This window comes from Channa argus, chromosome 1, assembly GCF_033026475.1.
Source record: "Channa argus isolate prfri chromosome 1, Channa argus male v1.0, whole genome shotgun sequence".
Taxonomy (NCBI): Eukaryota; Metazoa; Chordata; class Actinopteri; order Anabantiformes; family Channidae; genus Channa; species Channa argus.
Window position 1 is genome coordinate 44943791 of NC_090197.1, and position 20091 is coordinate 44963881.

Genomic DNA, 20091 nt, shown 5'->3' on the forward strand with positions numbered 1-20091 from the left:
AAGCACAACCTGTCAGCGTCAACGGCTTAAACATATAAGCTCACAGTGCAGTTGTAAGTGAATGATGGGGTTTGCTATTTACAGTAGGTGGGGTCTTCTCCAGGAAGAGGCGAATCAATAGAGCCAGTTCTTCTGCTATGATTCGCTGGCTCACCATGGCAACCAGCAGCTCCACTAGCACAGTCTGGCAATCTGAATGTAGACCAATGAAGAGTACATTACATAAACAGTTTTCATTCACTTGGGCATGCACCAGAAGACCACAGGCAGAAACACACAATAATATCACTGCCTATTTTCATCTTATTAAAAGATATCACTGTTAAAAGTAAAACAGCAAATCCACATAGATAAGCACAACATGTGTGGTATATTAAAAACTAACAATTTAATAATAATAACATTTAATAATTTCATCCATACTGCACTTAATATTTTAGCCATAAGAAACAGGTCAAAAGGTCAGAGGCAGGAAAAAATGGTCACCAACGTATTCTAAAATATACATTTCCTCAGGCATTACTAACATTATTCACACTGGTAATGAAAGCTGAGCCTTGAGGATTCAGTTGAAATGTCAGCAGGAGAGGAAAAAGGTAAAAACAACAAAACTCAGTGTTTCCAGGTTTTACTCTGGATGTCACACAAACAATATTGTCACATAAGACAAAAATAAGCCAGAAGACATAACAAACCTGTAAAGGAGGGGTCTGTTTGGCTGAGGATGTTGTGAAAGCCAGACAGGATGGTTTTGACTCCCCCCTGTGAGGACAAGAACAAGTGGTTAGTCATATACCTCACAGCACAGTTGACAACACAGCAAGAAAAATAGTCTGCTAAGGTGGATAAGACCATTAAAATAATGGAAGTAATGGCTAATCGGACCTGGTTATATAGTAAGGCAGCATTGCGGCGGTTGCTATGTACAGCACCCAGCAGGCTGTGAAACACATGACTCAAAACCTCCAGGTCTGGGGAGCCAGTGGCAAGTAACTGCAGCTCCATTGTGCAGATCTCCGGGAACAGCAGCGCACCTCGCCCAGGCCGGTCCGCCACTGCCGCATACTCGTGCAACATGGCCGACTCCACGTTCCCCCCTACAACATCAATCACAGTGATCAGAGGCACAACAAGAGGCACAGACTTGGAGAAATTATTCACAACACACATGTTAACACAGAAACAGACACACTGCTATGTGTTGCTTCATGATCCACAGGCATTCCCTGCTTCATCTCCAGCCTCCCAGCCTTGAAGCAGCTAATAGAAACGAATGAGCTTGAGCCCTGAGCTCAGCTTCAGAACAGCATGGGAGTCCCCCTCATGATTTACAAGAGCAGCAGGCTCTGACGCAGCTTCTGGGACCTTCATTTTATTATTGAAGCCTGCTCTCTCTCCGTGCAGATCTACACAGCTTGCCTCCAGCAGATGCATTCACACATCCAAATACATAATGACTTCAGTAAATACAAACTAAACTGTCATCTTTTATATCTTATCTCATCTAGTTTTGTTGTATATGTTCGAGGTTTAATTAACTGTGGCAAACCAGCAGTGTGCAGTTCTTGAGAAGAAATATAATCATATATAATCAATTTCAGTTGACTCCAGTGCAGTCAGTAGAGCTGTCTGTAAAAAATAAAACTCCAGTGTCCCTCAGTATAATGTTGTGACTTGAAAACATTTGAGTTCTATGGCACAGACGAATAAGATAATCCAGATTGTTGACCTGACAAACAAGACACAAATTACTGCCGGTTTTAGTCTATTTGTAGGATTTGTTAACGACAACAAAAAAAATAGAAAGTCTCTCTCTCTCATTTTGGTAGGGACTTATGTCACAAGATCCAGCTCATAAGGCTACACAGTCTAGCTGCGTGTAGCTGTAAAATATAAAACAAAGACGCTATTCTGAGGAGAGTAATCAGGCCACGTTCTTAACCTGTAAGACCAGAGTAGAGGGGCAGAGCTGATATAACGCCTTTTAAGATGGGGAGAAATTAAAAGAAAACGAAAAAAAAAACAACTATATTTATCAGATTTGTTTTTTGCCATGTCACATATACACTCTAAAACTAGTCACTTGTTATTGCCAAACATCTTCCACAACCCACCAAAAGGAGGATGTGGTTTTGTTTTAACACGTTTCAACTGCTCTTACCTACATTTACAGAACAAATTGTCAGAACAATGGATGCTTTTGCATCTTTTCTAATCTTCTTCTAATTTCAAATGTAGTAACAAAAACAACTCCTAAAATACTAATTCAATGGTGGGATAAGTATAGTTTCCCAAGGCTAAAAATCAGGTTTAGATGTTTAGACAAACATATGACCTCGCAATCCATCAAGATTAGTCTGGTGACATGTTTCACCAGCAAAAACATGGAGAAGATGTAGTATGAGTAGTACAAGTTTGATTTACAGAGTTCTTTAAATAGCACCAGTTAGGTAAAAATGGTAAAAGATTAATCTTCAGTGGCAAGTTACAACACTGAAGCAAAAAATAAACAACATCAACCAGACTAAGCTACTATCATATGGGGCAGATAAGTCTTAACAGTAACCGTGGATTCTTGAAGAGGAGTAAATGGTAACAGGAGTGCAGCATGAGAGACTCTGTGTGTTGTGTTGTGTTGTTTTATGTAGTAGTAAATATGGACCTACACTCTTCCTGCTTGGCCATATCCTCTGGGTTGCTTTCGCTGTCAGCGTCGTAGCCCTCCTCCTCTCCCGGAGGCTTGACGCCACAGCTCTGCACCTCGTCCACCTCCTCAGACAGATCACCTGCTGGGGCCACCCTTTCTGCCGACACTTGAAGTTTCTGAGTGTAACAGAATGAAAAGAGAAAGAGTGACAGGGAGGGGCACAGACAGGGGGAGCCAAAAAGAAAAAGTCATGAATTTCAATCCAGTATGTCCCAAATTCAACCTGACCAAGATCATGGCCTGGTGAACTATCAAGCAGCTGGTGAGATAATAATCAGTTTCGCAAGAGCTTACACAAGCCTGTTGTAAAAAAATAAATAAATAAATAAAAGCTCGGTGACTTAGAATATAATGCTAAAACTTATAAAGCACATCAAGCAGCAGCCTTGTGAATAAATTGCAAAGGAAATGTTTTCAAGTGGCATGGGAAAAAGAAAGAATTTGGTCATAAGACAAATATCAGCTGACTTGCACAGAACTCACACAGCCCAGTTCCTTGACGTGAACAGTCAGTCATCATATGTGCACGTAAGCGCACTCACACACACACACACACACACACACACACACATAAACAGTTGAACTATAAACTGTTCAAAAGAGAAGCTTACTGTACTGCACACCTCTATTCCTTCCAACATGATACTTAGGAGCTGTGATATCCAATTGTGAGTGAAGAGAACATTTCAAAGCATAGTCCTTCAGAGGACTGTGAGGGAAGAGTAATCTTGGAGTTTCATAGCGCAGCCTTCTTATGGTTAAGCGAATATCACACTCTGCTGGGCTCACCGCAAAAGAACTAAGCTCTTAGGAAAAAGGTAAATCTATTATATAAACTGCTAAATCCTCCAGTGTTGAACAGGCTTAGACAGGCATTTTAAGACTTGAAGAAAACACATCTAAGGCTGTGAGATGGGGGAACTCACTACCAAACAGCAAGTCATTTCCGTGAGGGCAGACCGAAAAATTATAATATCATTTCTTTTTTTTCTTTTTTTTTAACTGCTTTTACCTCCTGGAACCATATATGGTATTTGAGAAGCTTTCATTTATGTATGTGAGAGCCAAGGTGGAAATCAATGTAACTGAAGGATTTACTTTCCCATCCATAAGAAGAACTTAGATTAACATGTAAAGTCACATCGGTAGCATGTTCCAAAATGAGGCTATGAATGTAATGTATTCTCATGTTCTCATCTACTGCTTGCTCTGCACAAAGGCCATCATTATTTACATGTGCTGTTTTGTTGTACATTGGGGAGATAACAGCTGCTTAGCAACACACAGCGGCTCCAATGACTGACAACACCTAACTGGAAAATGTCTCTGTTTTCATGGTATGCTTGCTTCCTGAATAAACACAACCACCCTTTGTATTTTACTACGTTGTTCAGCAAAAGATGCAGCACAAACAGCACATTACGGGACTCAAAGTAACTTCATCCAACAATAATTCAACATGCTTATAATCTTTGGGCACTATATGCTGCTAATATAGGGCTGACAATAAATAAGGGCTGATAAAAACAGCAAAAAAGATTGCATGTTCAGCAATGTGTGGTCACCAGGGCAAATCTATAGAAGGTACTAATTTTAAAATAGCAACAAATGAAATTTTAGCAAAATACTATACAAGGATAAGTATGGTATACTCTGTTAAAGTTTTTTTTTAATTGATATAAGATTAGAGATGGTGTATTGTTAGTACTAGCAGAGGTTTTCTACAGTGGCGGGAAAATGTGTACACACACAAAAAAAACAAAAAACAATTGTATTTAGTTGAGGCTTAAGAGCACATCTGATAACATTTGACTGGGTAAAATTGTTTAGCTTTATGCATTGGCAACTACAACTGCCAAATGATCAAATAAGAATATTAAAAAAAAAAAAAAAAAAAAAAAAAGTGTACATAACACTACTTCTCCAAAGGCACGACTCACCCTGTCTGGCTTCTCTTCAGGGGGATCAGGACAGGATGACACCTCTGCTAGGGCAACTCTCAGAAGGGAGTCAAACAGAGGAACAGCAAGGTCAGAGTTCACCACTCCTGAGCGAGAGAGCTGGTCTTTAACCTCACTGAGTGTCTCTTCCACAGACTGGAGCTATAGACAACAGGAGAGATACCACTATATTTGAAACACTGCATACATTTTTGTATTTTGTGGATGATGTGGTCTGGGATTAGCTGTTTAGTGTGAAATTAAATTACCAACCTGATAAGAAAGTTCAGGCTCTATTCTCTGCAGGGCCGAGTTAGCACTGTGTAGACAAATAGCCAAAAGGGCCTCAAGAAGGCGAATACTTTGTAGTTGCCACTGTTCCTCCAGCTTCTTCACTGGATCTTTGGCCTTTTCCTCAATGCCAGTGCCAAAGGTGTCGGATGAATTGTCAGTTGTTTCCTCCTGTCCTGATAAAGTTGTGGGCACTATGGGCTCAGTGCTCCCCTTGACCTTACCGTCCCTCTTCTTCCTTGCTTTTCCATCCTTAGTCTTACAATAAAGTTTCTGAATCACCATGGCCATAAGGCGCAAGCAGACATCCAATCCTCCAAGCCTGAAGAACTGCCTCTGAAACAAGGGGCTAGCCAGGTAGATCCACCTACAGACTGACCAGACATCTGCAGAACGTTGTATCTGCTCTTTAGAGGGCAAAGCTACGTTATCTGGGGAAAGGTAAGGCAGCCGTCCACCAAGAGGTTCACTGGCTGTACTATCATAACCTGACGTGTCCTCAGAGTCATTGGCCGAGTCCCGATCAGAATCAGCCTCTTTGCTGACACAGAGGAAGGCCACACACAGGAAGAGGTTGATAACATGAAGATGGGTCTCTGCTCGGTTACGCCCTTGTATGCGTCCCTGCCCGCTCCGGCTCTTATGACGTGGATATGCCTCCTTGAGGCCTTCATAGAACTTGCTGAGGCTCTGTGGCCCCTCTACACACCCTCTGGATGCCAGTTCTTCAGCAAGGCTGAGGACAGTGTCCTGTTCTTCAGTGTGAGCACTTTCCTTAAGTGCCCCTTCAGCCTGCTGGTGTCCGGTGCCTATTATCAGAGTCTCAAATACCTTTAAAGCCAAAGAGCGGGTCTCATCCAGGTAGACAAGCTCCGTCGCCTGGTTGAGTCCATTACAACTTATGAAGAGGTCTCTGATCACCCTGTAACAGCAAACATTAGAAATTAAGCAAATCAAAACAAAACTCTCATATAAACATTAAACTATACAAATATAGGCAATCAGCAACATTTGCAACAAATTTTCTGTCTTTCATTTACTTTAACGTTAGGTAAGTATATTAAGCATGTGCCTCTAATTAGACTGGGAAAGGATTAAAATGGTGACAATTGTAGATGTGAACTGTACATTTTAGCTATAGCTTGCACAATTGAAAATAAATGGCATCACTGTATCTAATCCAACAAACACTACAACGCAATAATTAGGAAAAAGGTCTGTGCCAATAAACAGGATGCTTTACACTCCTTACATGACTTATCTCACAACCCCTCATTAGGTTGCAAATATAAATTTCCACCAGAGCACACCATTGCATTTTAATAAATTTGTCACTTTCTATTAACATGACAAATTAACTGAAGGACACAGTAAACCTGCACAAGAACACCTGCAATTTTTTTTAAAGGTTTACTAAATACACACAACAAAATTTCACCTCTGGGTAAAGGATGGAAACATAACTCTGAAGAGATGGATTAACATTAAACATGAATGAAATAAAAGACTGCGTGGGATTGTCTGAACAGTATGTTAGGGACCTGAAACAGATGTTCAGTTAAATCTTTGAGCTTGGTGCGTGAAATGGAAAAATTTAATAGATTATTAACTTGCTGATTATTTCTCTAATTCTAACCCTTTCTGAGGCTCTCCTCTAAATGAATCTACATTTAATTAATTCTGCTTATTTTATTTTTTTTAACAAAATTTCCGCTTTTCATTAGTGGTCTGCAAGTCTCACAGGGCGACTACCCGTTAGCCTGCAAATGTAATGCTCTCATTGGAAAATGGAGCTCTGTTAGGCAGAATGAGTTGTGTATGTTTATAAAGAGGCAGACGAGTTGTCCGATGAAGTACAATTTTGATAAGACTTATACATGTACAGATTAACAAAGATACTAAAGTAGCAAGCATATTGTCACTTTGGGCCATATGCACATGGCCAGAAAAAATAGGTTATATTGGAAGAATGATTGTGCTGTTTGGACGTTTTTGTATTTATAGAAAGGTGATTTTGATTTTAAAAAATTAATAAGCATGAGTTGTTGGAAAATTGGTGATTGATGGGGACTTAGTTTTCATTTCTTCAAATAATGATTTCATTGTTTGGCATTATTTGGTATTTATTGTCCATTCACAGTTAAATATCAAAAAAGGAATTGCACTGTATTAAATACTTTAGTTTACACACATTCAGATTTAAAACTCGTTCCCATTCATGTATGTCAATTACCTGTAACAACCAAAACAACACATTTTATTTGAAGTTAGCCAACACTGCACATACGGTGTAGTTTGAAAAAATAAATATCCTAGCAGTTGCAGCTGTATATTATAACCTAGTGAGATTGATCATATGCAGGAAAAGGCAGTTTGTGTTAAGTTAGTTTATTATATATTTAACCTGGACAATCCAGCCTGGAACTGGGTCTTTATTCATTCATCCATCCATCTATCTAGTACTGATCACTTAGACTCATTATTGTCTCTGGACTATATAACAGCAGATAGATAACAAATTAAAACATATTTTCTATAGTATTATACAAATTCAATTTTGCCAATATTTGTCAAATGTATCCACACACTGCTGCCTTGACAGAGTACTGTACTCATAGCAGTGTTACATAAACAGTCAATAATCTCCCAGCTGTCCTTCAGTCCACAAAGAAATGGTAAATTATTGATTCACATCAATTAGCAATGACCTGAAGACACAGATCTAATGACAACCAATGTCCAACTGGATTGAGTTTCTTACTTTGAGCAGGCTGATTATGCTGTATTTGCCTCATGTGGTCCTTTAAGCATGAATCAATTTATTGAGTAAGAAGTTTGGTAAAACATTTTTCAAAACAACCATCTGCAATGCTTCTATGAAAACAGCAATTAGTAAAAGAGATTGATGCTTCTGAGAGAACAGGACAGCTGCTTTATGCCTTTCTATTTAACTGCAAAACCTACAGTAAGTACATACTTTGCACAATGCAGCTCAATACTGGGGAAAAACATATTAGAGAGACTGACCGACATAACAACTGTAAAACGAAAGAAGATTTAAAAAATTAGGAGTCATTATATAATGATTTGGAAAAAGCTCACCTTGATTTGAGGAGGGCAGGTAATGTTTGAAGGTATATGAGCAGCACCTCCACAGGCAGGCACTGAGTGTGATAACTGCACACCTGAGTACAGACAGTGGAAACCCCCAGCTGTTGGGCATGGTGGGCCAGTTCTACCCCTCTCTGCATCACAGGATTGAAGATGTGTGTGTAGAGCTGCCATTGCACTATAGCATTGCCTCGCAGAGTCAGGTGGCACACATGGCCAGCTATCTGCTGGCTTAGTTGCCAGTCCTCACCAAACACTAGCTCTTGGTAGGCCTCCAGAGCATCCCATTTCCACAGCATGTCCTCTGCCCCCCCTCCACTTGGTAAAATACCCTGGGAGCGGTAACGCAGACTGGCTGAATGTTCCCCTTGCTGCAATGTCTCCTCCAGGTCTGGCAGCTGGCTGCTGTCTAGAGTGCAGATGTTACAAGAGGCCAGCTTGGCTTTCTCTGAGGGTTGCCCCCCGCCAAGTTGTTCTAAAATAAGTCTACCTAGGACAGTGAGAACATGGGATTGGTAACTACGCAGACCTGGAGCTTGGAAGGAATGCAACAGGGGGCCAACCACTGAGCGGGGGTCCATACAACAGCAAATTCCAACTGCCTGCACCCCAGCCAGTACCTGAAGAACAGCTGGCCCACTGGGAGAGAGGCGCTGTAAGAGCCGCAGACATTGGTGAGCGCAGGCAGCAAGGCAACAGCATCGCTCAGGGTAACGCATCACATCACCCTCCATCCCTTCCTTGATATCGCCATCCTCTTCAAATGGATTGCGTCTAGCTGCCTGTTTAAAAGCAGAGACAGGCAAACCTGAAAGGTCTCTGTGGTGATGCAGGAAGTGCGAATATTCACATCGCCGATGACGGCGTCGGGCACACACAGATTGATGCAGCTGTTCTGATTTTGCTTTCTTGACAGCGCTGATAATTTTAAAGAGCCCTGCAATAAGGCTTCGTAGTCTTTCTGAAGCTTCGCCACCTACTTCAGAGTCCCTGGCCCTGCCAAGTCCTTCCAGCTGAAGTACTGTGGCCTCAAACAACTCTAGACCCCGGTGCTGGACAAATTCATGAATTAGTTCCAGTGCCTGGCTAAAAAAAAAGGGGTTGGGTGTGGAAGCCTGCAGACAACCCAGGAGCACTTGCATGACTCCCTCTAGAAGCTCTGGCAGCAGTAGTGCCCTGTGTCGAAAGCGGGAAAATGAAAAGTCATCCTGGACCTCTTGCAGAGTTTTCTTGGGCCGAGGAGCAAATGGGTTAGTCTGTCTGTCCAGACAGCTTCGGATTTTGAGTGTAGCTCGCAGCAGGTCTGTCAGGCTGCGTCTCAGGCTGTCTGGGAGCTTTTCATTCTGACTCACATCCACCGACATCAGGTGTAAGATTGTGCGTAAAAGCATCCTCTGAACCAAAGCAATGGGTTCTTCAGTCCAACCTCTAGCAAGGTCCTCTGCCCCTGTTCCACCCCCTGTCCCTGGACCACAGCAATCCCCAAACTCAGTGAGGATCTCAGTGAGAGTTGGTACAACACTGACTGCCAGGCCTGGGTTGTGGTTGATGCTCATGTCAAACTTGCAAACTTTCTCCAGTAGAGAAAGCAACACGTGGCATAGATCAAAGGGCGAATTCTCCATGCGATTGAAAATTGATATTGCAGCTGGGTCTGTCAGGGTTTCATTGTCTGCCACATGAGACCCAGGGGCTCGGGGGTGTGGGTATGGTGCACTCATGGTTTCAATAGCGGTGGTGGTAGTGGTTGTTGATTGTGAGCCCTCTAAACGCTGATGCTGACAGCTCAACCGGAAGGTAGAGCCATGTAACCTTCTGCTCCTCACACTACCTGTGCCTGGGACAGCTTTGTCTTCATTGTTAGCTTCTGAATCTGAGGTGGAAACCTGGGACTTGCGAGCATCCTTTACAGAGTATCTCTGAGCCGTTCTGCGTGACCTGCGGGACTTCCAGGTGCCACTGCTAACACGGGACCTCTTCCCCGTGTTCTGTTCATCAGTTGCAGTCTTCTGTCCTGCTCTGAAAGGAACAGCCTTCACGTCCCGGCTAAGAAATACTTCCAGTAGGGATGGCAGAATAAAGTCTGTTAACATACAGAAACATTTGTCAGATTCTACACTAAAGTAAGATTAGGTCCGTATCTGTCAATGTAAATGAATCTAGATTTCAAAAATACAAATTTGTTTTGTGTGAGCGGAGGAGGACTCCAGCCACAGATGTGTATCAACTGCCACTGCCTTTTTGTTAAAGACGCTCAGTGAGTATAAATTAATTAAAGTAAAAATGTTTAGGGTCCATGTTAGAAAGGATTAGCAGTCTTGTACTAAATGCCGGTGTCATCTGGAGGTCACTGGCCTCTGCAACCACAAGTGATGCATGGCTGTTAACGCTAAGATTGTTACTAAGCTTCCTCTAACAAAGATATTCGTTAAAAAGGTTAAAAAGTGATTTGCAGTGCATTAAATCAATAACAATTAGTCCTTTGATGACATTATAGAAACAATTCACAGTCGATAGCAAGGTAAACACATTCCTCTGCCTTTACATACAGTACACTAACTAAACCTAACAATGAACATCTGCTTTACAGTTATTGGTGAAGAAAATTTGTATTAATGCCGCCTGAATTTCTGTTAAAAAAAAAAAATATGAGTTTTCAAAGTAAGTAAGTATGTACATTGAAATATTTAATCAAAAGTAAAGAATATGAAGTAGTCACAAGCAATTATAACTGGGCAAAGTGAGGTAAAATAGGTGCCGATAACTTTAAAGGAACAAGTGAGTAGCTACTAACCTGGGGCTTTTTCCTCCTGGACAGGGATCTTCCAGACCAGTGGTAGCAGGGACAGCAGTAAAGTGAGAAGCTCCTCCCGGCACGTCAACTCCTGAGAGTACCCCCACCCATCCAAAACACAAAACAAAACAAAACAAGAGGAGAGAAACACTGAGGTTACATAGAAAGCCTCCCCACCCCTCTTCCTTTGGTCACACTCTGATGTCACATGACAACACTACATTCTTATCAACATTTACTCAGGTCTCACAAATTCAAATGTAGCTTTGGGTTTCACTACTTTTAACAAAGACCCATAACCTTAATATTTCCTTTGTATCTGAATAAAGGACTTTGCAGCTCTGAACCTGCTATTTGTTTATGTTCCCATTTTTTTCAGACAGTCTTGTGAGCAAATGTGAGCAATGTTGCATCTACATGAGAGCCTTACTTCCGAGACTTTGGGGGTCTCATGGCAATCCAGCGCATTCCTCACAGCAGAGAGAACCAACTCCTTCATGTGTTAATTAAAAATGATCAGCTTGCTGATTTTGCAACAGTGTGAAAATGTGTTTTATTTTCAAAGTATAATACACACTCCATTAGAGTGTGTTAAATAATACTCAATAACTGCTATACAAGCGATCAGGATCATTTCAATCATTTGCAAGAGTTATATTTGTGCTATTTCTTCATTTTCTTATATTTCCTATGTAATACTGTGAAGGGTAATTAGCTGTGTTAATCACTGAATGAAAGTTCTGGCTATAGTTTAGAAAGAAACAAGCAGAGGGAATGAGCTGTTTCTTAAATGGTAATAAACCCTTTATGCTGAATATGCATAACTAAGTTCTGCCAGGCATGGCACGTTCATAGGCAAAGAGAGAAGCTAAAAAATAGTAATAAAAAAGACTTAAAAAAGAGCTTAAAATTTTGCAATTTTGTGTGTAGCTCTTAAATAACTGATCAGTACTTACATCATGCCAACCACTGCTGATAGATATCTTGCCTAAATGCTGTTCTTCTGTTAGCAGCCTACTTCAATGGCCATGGCACACTGGCCACAGAATATTAACTGATGTCAATGCTGCTTTCCCCCCCCCTCTTCTTTTTCTTTTTTTTTTTTTTTTTAAATACAGCACATTTCATATGATTACCTTTATTTTACTTAACCTCTCATGAAACAATTAGTATTATCAGCATGTGCAGTATGCAGGAAAACCACTTAGCCGTCATTTTATTTTCAACTTACTTAACCCTGTACCTTACCCAGAAGCAATTACAGATCAAAACACAAACATACTGAGTGTTCTGTAGTCTGGGCAGACCACATTGTGTGGGTAGAGGAAACAATGGGGTTTGTCAAAGCTTGCCACCAGTTAACAGAGCATTTAGTCATTTAGTCATTTGGCAGATGCTTCAGAGTAAATAATACCTAACTCCGTGAGACCATTGCTAACTCTGAAAATGGGCAGCATAACAGAGTGCTTGAAACTCACTGTCACAAACAGTGACAGAGGAACAGAGGGATTAAGGCACAGATGGTATGGTATCATATTCCAAATAATAGCCCAAACACATTTGTAAAATCCATTACTGACATCACATTTTGTAGTATGGCAGTGCTGACATTACATAGTATGCTTAAAAACAAATACAAAATATGCCTTTTGACCCCTATTCTGAAGTGTTACTCAACAGGTCTAATATCAGTATCAATATCTTGCATGCAGCAGCAGAATTAAGAGACCAACTTTCAGCAATTATATAACATGTGGGCACTGCAGCGGATGTTTCCTTTATAGATGCAACCATTTAGACAGGCAGCCTGAAGGTGGTTACTACAAATGTTTGTCAATAGAAATATAAAATATAAAATTTGCAGTGTGATTAACTGAATGGCATCTTGTTCATCTAAGAAATAGTTCTAGTATAACAACTTACTACACAACTAATTTTTACCAAAAGTTTTTTATTGCACTGGTGTCATTAAATTCCCCTTTATTATGGTCATCTAAAGCCTGTCTGATGTTTTCATGATCTTCATGCTTCATTGCTTTTATCTTGATTATTATATCGTATCTCCATAGCAAGCTGTGTGTAATTTTAGATAAAGAGATATATGTTGTACAAGAGGTTATACAGGCTTAAAAGTTTATCAAATTAATTAAAATGTTTTTGGCAGAATTTGAAGCTAAATGTACTTGCCTGAATCCAACTGCTGTGCGAGAATTTCTGATTTCAAAATATGTGTGGGTCGGCAATATTTTGTTTCTATATGAGAGGAGTCTGTACATTAATGTCACACTGGGTTTTCTCTTTCTTATGCAACAATTGTGCAATACACAGTGCAGAAAGTATTCACAGCTCTTAACCTTTTCCACATTTTGTTGGGTTACAGCCTTATTCCAAAATGGGTTTAATTCATTATTTTCCTCAAACCATTTCTGCATTATTTCCTCAAAATATTTCTGTAGCATTGAGGTCCCAATGAGCACAGTGGCCTCCATCATCCGTAAATGGAAGAAGTTAGGAACCACCAGGACTGTTTGTGGAGCAGGCTGGCTGGCCAAACTGAGCGATCGAGAGAGAAGGGCCTTAGTCAGGGAGGTGATAAAAAACCAGATGGTCACTCTGAAAGAGCTCCAGTGTTTTTCTCTTTGGAGAGGACAACCTTCCAGAAAAACAACCATCTCTGCAGCACTCTACCAATCAGGCTTGTATGGTAGATCGGCCAGACATAAACCACTACTCAGTAAAAGGTGCATAGCAGCCCACCTGAAGGACTCTTATGATGAGAAACAAAATTCTCTGGTCTGATGAAACAAAGATTAATCTTTGGCCTGAATGCCAAGGAAGATATAAAGGCAGCTATTTCCGAGCGCTCTGGGCCTCAGACTGGGGCGATGGTTCAGCTTTCAACAGGACAACTAAGCTAAGCACACAGCCAAGATAACAAGAGAGTGCCCACGGGACAACTCTGAATGTCCTTGAGTGGCTCAGCCAAAGCCCAGACTTGAACCCGACTGAGCATCTCTTGAGAGAAAAATGGCTGTGCACCGACGCTCCACATCCAATTTGATAGAGCTTGAGAGGTACTGCAAAAAAGCATGGGAGAAATTGCCCAAAAATAGGTGTTCCAAGCTTGTAGCATCATACAGTCTATAGACTGCAATTAGTGCTAATGTTGATTTAACAAAGTATTGAGCAAAGGCTGTAATTATTTATGTACATGTGTATTTTTAGTTTTTTGATTTTTAATACATTTGTGAAGATTTCAAACAAACGTCTTTCATATTGTCATTATGGGGTATTGCTTGTAGAATTTTGAGGAAAATAATGAACTTAATTCATTTTGGAATAAGGCTGTAACATAATGTGAAAACGTTAAATGCTTTCTGGATGACCTCTAATTATGATCATAAAAACCGTAATTGCCCTCTCTTTTAAGTTTAAGATATTTACATTTCTGTCAATAGTACACCATAGTTTTAAATACACAAGGCATGGGATAGTTGTTCTTTCTTTTTTATACCTGGTCAATGATTAAGTCCAAAGTGCTGAGCAACAGGAAGCCTCTGCCCCTGACCAGGTACTCCCCCAGTGCCACCATGTGACTTTCTTCCTCATCCTCCTCCCGTGCCTCTGCTCTCTGGGCTACTGCACTGCATAGTTGATGAACGTCAGTCAGGAACTCTCTCGCCAGTGTGTTACTGGCTCCACTCATGTCTGAGCTAGAAGGAAAAAGAAGAGGGCAAAGATCATTAGGCAGTGGCACAATCACACAGTCACATCTGTACAGACACTTCCCAAAATACTTTTTAGTATAACCCTTTCCTTCCCCGATGACAAAAAATTTGAGCACAACTGTGTACCTTTCGTTAAGCTGCAGATTTTTTTTAATTTAATTTAGTACATGAAGATAACACTTAATTGGCCAAGCTACATCCATAAAATGTGAAGGCACAAACTTGGTTTCTAGTGTGTTTCAGACTAAACTCCTAATAGAGATGTCCCATGGTAAGAAAATTAATTTTTATCTGTAATAGAACTAATATGACAAATCATACGGTTAAATCACTTTAGAGGGAACAATATGGTGAAATGTAGACATGCCTTGGTCCAACAATGACCAAAATAAATAGAAAAAACCAAACGGTTGCTCCAATCACACATTGTTGTCAACTATGAATTCGTGAAGACTGAAGGTAAACAGGAAAACACGACTTAACCTACTCAAAGCCTTTAGTTTAGTGTTCATTCCAAGCTTTTCCGCTTATTTCTGCCTCAAGCACATGTTCCTTCCTCCAGCTCCCAAATCAAGACAAACAGATCTTTCCATGCAATGTTTAAGAAACACACCCCCTTTCTCGGACAATGCCAAGACTGTAAGAAAGTACCTCGTGTTTACTCTTGCATGTATAGATTTCTGCCACTCCTTCTTCCTTTCAGAAGATCAAAAAATTCAAACTAGCCACATATAGTGTTTATCATCTTACCAAATGTTACTGAGCCCAAGAATTTCCTTCCAGTCATCCTGTGTGTTCACTAAGCTTGGCTGCAGCTTTGCTATCTGCATACCTCCTTACACGACTGCTGACTGAATTTTCTGTTCTGCAGCACAAATTCCATTAAATTGGAATTTCAAATGGGAGCTTTTCAGATTTGCAACACATCAGCGTATCACATGAAAGCATGTGATGTCACATGGTGAGGGGACTGGTTTTGGGAATACTGACAAGCCCCTGGTGTCCTGTAGAAGACCTCAATATTCGACCATCATATGCAGCAACTGTCTTTGTATTTTCTACAACAACTGTTTGGGACAGTAAAAATTCAGCTAATCCCACTAGCAACAACTGAAAAAGTGCCAAAAAGACTAAGCTTCACGAAATATTCTACATCACAAGAAGATAATACATTGTCTTTAAGCCTGTGTTTTTAACATCTTTAAACTCAAGGACTGTTCTGTGCTTTAATTTCTACAACTTCTTCTGTGTTAGTAATTATCCTTCATCTCCAAAAATTTATTATTAATATTTATTTTTTAGATGAAGAAAAAACATTAAATCTCTCAACACTAAGGATGTGTACAAAGACATGCATGACTAGTTCTATTCTTAATTATAACTGAGATCACAAGGTTTGAAAAAAATAATTGGCTAATGGTTTTCACTCTTTTGAAGGATCATTAGCAAGTAAATACTCACAACAGTAAGTGGTGAATTCTGCTTCGATTACAGAGTCACTTATAATTTTCCATGAATGAAGAAAAAGACATTAAGGCAAACGTTTTGAAATGTATTTTCTTAAATAACGGCCAATGATCATGATGTGCTTTACTCCAACTGATTATTGTGTTATTTAGACATTTCCAACTGTCCTTTTCAGTTTAGGGAAGACAAAGGGCACTTTGAGCATTTGATACTATTCAGATGTTGTCTGGGTAAGCATGGTTCTAGTTGTGTGTACAGCACTTTAGTAGATGCTGCCTGATATGTATGCACATGCAGTATGCTTGGAGATATTTTAGTCACTGCAGATTTTTTACTGCTTTAGTTTGTCAGATACTGCAAATGTAATTCTGTTACTTAGGATTCCAGGGAGTTGTGATAGTTGTTTCTAAATTAAATTTGAACATATCATGATCACTGATGAGTTCTGATATCTCCAAAAGAGGCTTGTTTAACACAGGTTGCAGAGATTCATACATAATGTATTCAGATTATTTTGATACTGCTTCCATAACTATAACAACACTGATATGCTAATATGGAAGCGCTGGCTAATCTGTCTTCATCTAGTGTCAACAAGTCCAACACTTATTGTCTACTCATCTTCACGATGATTAACTTACAGACTGACACATTATTACTAATTACATTAAACATCTGAAAATAAAAAGACAATACAGCACAGGTTTTAATTTGTACTCTCTCTTTCTTCAACTACCACAAATAAACGTCAGTGTAAATGTACCATTTAATGGCTCAAGTCTTACTTTGAACATGGACATTATGTAATGTTTTTTAACAAGTCCCCACTGAAACTAATAACTTATCAGCTGAGAGAACACATAATTTATGAATGCTAATGCACTCACTTATTTCTAGGGTGTGTGTGTCACTTTTTACAATAAATGAAATACGAACAAGAGGTACTTATGTTGCCTAATGTACTACAGTTTTTCTCATCAATATGTAAATCTATGCAGAGAGCTGGTCAAGAGCTAATGCATAATGTCTACAATAGAAGAGACATAAAAACAATAAAAATAAAATGCTTCTGTGACTGTGCATCGAGTCACAAGTGGCAGTTACCATGTTTATTCTGACAAACAATTCCAATATTCTCAGTGTACTGTCTGGCTGCTATATTGTGGTGAGGTGTCGATTAACACTATGCACCAATAAAGCCTGCAGTTTGTTATTGTGCTCTATTGGGTTCATACAAAAAGGTTTGATACATAAGTGAGACAAAACCTCTATTCTGACACATTCAAATAGTAACGACACATACCAAAATTTCAGTGCATCTTTAGTGCTGTGGTTGGAGCTGTGCTGCACATAGTGGAAGAGGCAGAGGAAATTCTCAAGGCTCTCAAGGCTGACCTGAATAAAAGAAATACAGAGAAGACATTAGAGTATAAAGCAGACTCAGATCATAACTTGAAATGTAGACTCGCATGAAGAGAAACTGAAATGCAAATGCACATAAAAGAAGCTTGTTATGCCAGTAGTGTTTTTAGTATTGTAAGCACTATAAATGCTTGCATAGTCAATTAGATAGCAATGTAACAGTCACTAATGTTATTATGAAGAGCTACTGGAACTATTGCTCCTATATCAGATCAGGTGCAGTGCTGGAAGTCTCTATATTTTATTTCTCCTTGTAACCTTGAAGAATAGTCCAATGGAAAGCATAGCATTTTACAAATTTGAATTGCAGCAGAATATCAAATAATACTGCACAATCTCTGAATATGGAGGAAAAATAAAATCATACAGTTGAAAACCGAAAACCACCCTTGTCACAGAACTGTTGTCAGACTGTAAACAAAGAGCAGAAATGGCTGTAAAGACAATCTGGACTTTCTTAACTGCAAGACAAGCTGCCTAACTGCTTTTGACTGAATTAGTGATTACAGGGAATTGCGGTAATACCTTCCCAGCAGATGAGAGATCCTCTAAGCCCGTTCTTTGGATCTTTACAACACACAGGAGTTAGGTTCACAACTCTGCTAATCTGACACCACTGACTGGATTCCTTCAGGCAACACTGATCCCTGACTGTTGTGGCTGTGTTGAGTGTCTGGGTCACAAAGCCAAAGAACAGACACCACACAGGACCAATTACATTACAATCATAAGATAGACTAACATTAACTTTTAGTCTACCGTATTCCAAATGTGAATAAACCAACCAAGACAGGAGGTCAAAGAATAGAGTATGTTGTTGTATGAACTCTAAAGCCCGTCCAGGCAAATTTGCTATTTGGGATTTAGGCTATATTAAATCAAATAAAGTTGGACTTACTTGAAATGTAAGCTATAAATAAATAATACAATATGTCTTTGAATGAACATGTTTTTACCTGATTCTCAAAAGAATATTCAAACAAAAGAAGATCTTACTGACAGACATTGCCAGCTTAGCCATGAGATGGTTTTAGCAAACAGAGTCTTGTGTGATGAGACTCTTTTAAACCATCACTATTGAATCATTAATAAAATGTTCAAGCAGTCCAATGAAAGAGTTTTTGTTCCCCTGTTCTAACAAGAAGAACAATTAATTTGAGACAGACTTCGAGGATACACACAATTCCTTTGTGGCATTAATTTTGTTGGGGTAAGCTATTACTTTCGTAAAGCATTATGTAATAATATTACTTTCTATACTAAAGCTGAACCATAAATGCATAATGAAATGAAGTACATTAAAAGAAGCAAAACAGTACTATCACATTATTTACGACCAGGTTTTGTCACGATGACCCCATGTCAAACAATCTAGCAGCATGGACATAGATTTTCACGTAGACTCTGTAATGGAATTTATTAGCATAACATGAATAGGAGCAGAAAGTGACACAAACAGAAAGTAATGCGAAGCAGCCCTTCAGAGAATATACGACATTCTTTTACTAGTCTGTCTGTGCTTTACTTACATGCTCAAAAGCAGCATAGACAATTATAGACATCTACGAAACTGATTTTCTCAGTTTTATCACACCTTAGCTTTTGCTCCTGACTGTTAATGTGGGGGTGGGGACCAAAGTTACTGTTCTGGCAAATACCCACTCTATTGTATGTTACGCTGTGACTCAACTTCCTTCCAGTGTCATCACTGACTTTTTTCCCTTTTACTTGTTAACACTATTAATGGCATTAAAACAGAGTTTTAACTACCAAAAACAGTATACTACATGTTGATTTGCACAGATTTATCATCATCAAGCATCCTAAAATTTGGATGATGAAGGTGCAAAGTTGACCACACTCACCAAGGTGAAGGATGGGCAGAGTGGGTGACACTTCAACAACTGAGGCAACCCCCCCCCAAAGTAGTTAGGGGATTGGTACAGAAGGAGGGTAGGTGAGTAGGAGTCACTGCACACCAGGGGGCTGGACAACATCGCACACAGGAGACGGGAAAAGGAAGAAAAATAAATTCATGGATAAAGAGAAAGACAGAAGAGGACAGGGGTAAAATATGAAAGCTGACAAATAACATAAAAAGGTGTAACAAATAAAAGCAGCGACAGAACCGAGCAAAAATAAACAGGGGGCGGGAGGCAACTGGCTAGAAATCACAGCATCAAGGATGCCAAAGCTGTGATTATGCCTAATAAATATGCCCAGGAGTTATGCTCCTGAAATGCATCTCAGAAAATGACTTGGTTTGTCTTTGCTTTATCTGTGTAAACTGTTGTAGCTTTTTTTATTTTTTAGTCATTTTTTTGGTCATTATCCCGTGACTTCAGGGTCCCCACTGAGAATCATTGTCCACATGTTGAATTGGCAGTTTTTTTACGCAGTTGGCAGTTTTTAGGGTTCTTGATGAAACCCTCCCCAATTTCTACCAGGCTTGGACCATCGACATATAGCCGGGACCGGGGATCGAACCACTGACCCTGTGGTCCGTGGATGACCTGTACCAACTGAGCTACAGCCGCCCCTGTGTAACCTGTTGTAACCTGTAGTTCTCAAATGGGAAAGGGAAACTAAGTGGTTCATGATAACACTAATTTCATAGCCATGAAGTTGTTT

General features: G+C 39.8%; 1 protein-coding gene across 5 annotated transcripts in view; it reads right to left on the reverse strand.

Moving 5' to 3' along the window:
* The window catches only part of lyst (lysosomal trafficking regulator), a 48597-nt gene that overhangs the window by 21311 nt on the left and 7195 nt on the right, over positions 1 to 20091 (reverse strand). For 3 of the 5 annotated variants that reach the window (XM_067525534.1, XM_067525535.1, XM_067525533.1), the window contains exons 3-13: positions 19326 to 19446; positions 17342 to 17433; positions 14358 to 14556; positions 10844 to 10934; positions 8041 to 10132; positions 4921 to 5860; positions 4648 to 4809; positions 2667 to 2823; positions 886 to 1097; positions 696 to 762; positions 83 to 192 (exon numbers count right to left, since the gene is read on the reverse strand). In XM_067525534.1, the coding sequence (XP_067381635.1) occupies positions 83 to 192; positions 696 to 762; positions 886 to 1097; positions 2667 to 2823; positions 4648 to 4809; positions 4921 to 5860; positions 8041 to 10132; positions 10844 to 10934; positions 14358 to 14556; positions 17342 to 17433; positions 19326 to 19446 (4243 nt within the window). The remainder of the gene's footprint in view (positions 1 to 82; positions 193 to 695; positions 763 to 885; positions 1098 to 2666; positions 2824 to 4647; positions 4810 to 4920; positions 5861 to 8040; positions 10133 to 10843; positions 10935 to 14357; positions 14557 to 17341; positions 17434 to 19325; positions 19447 to 20091) is intronic. The other 2 variants (XM_067525536.1, XM_067525537.1) reach the window with 1 other exon arrangement.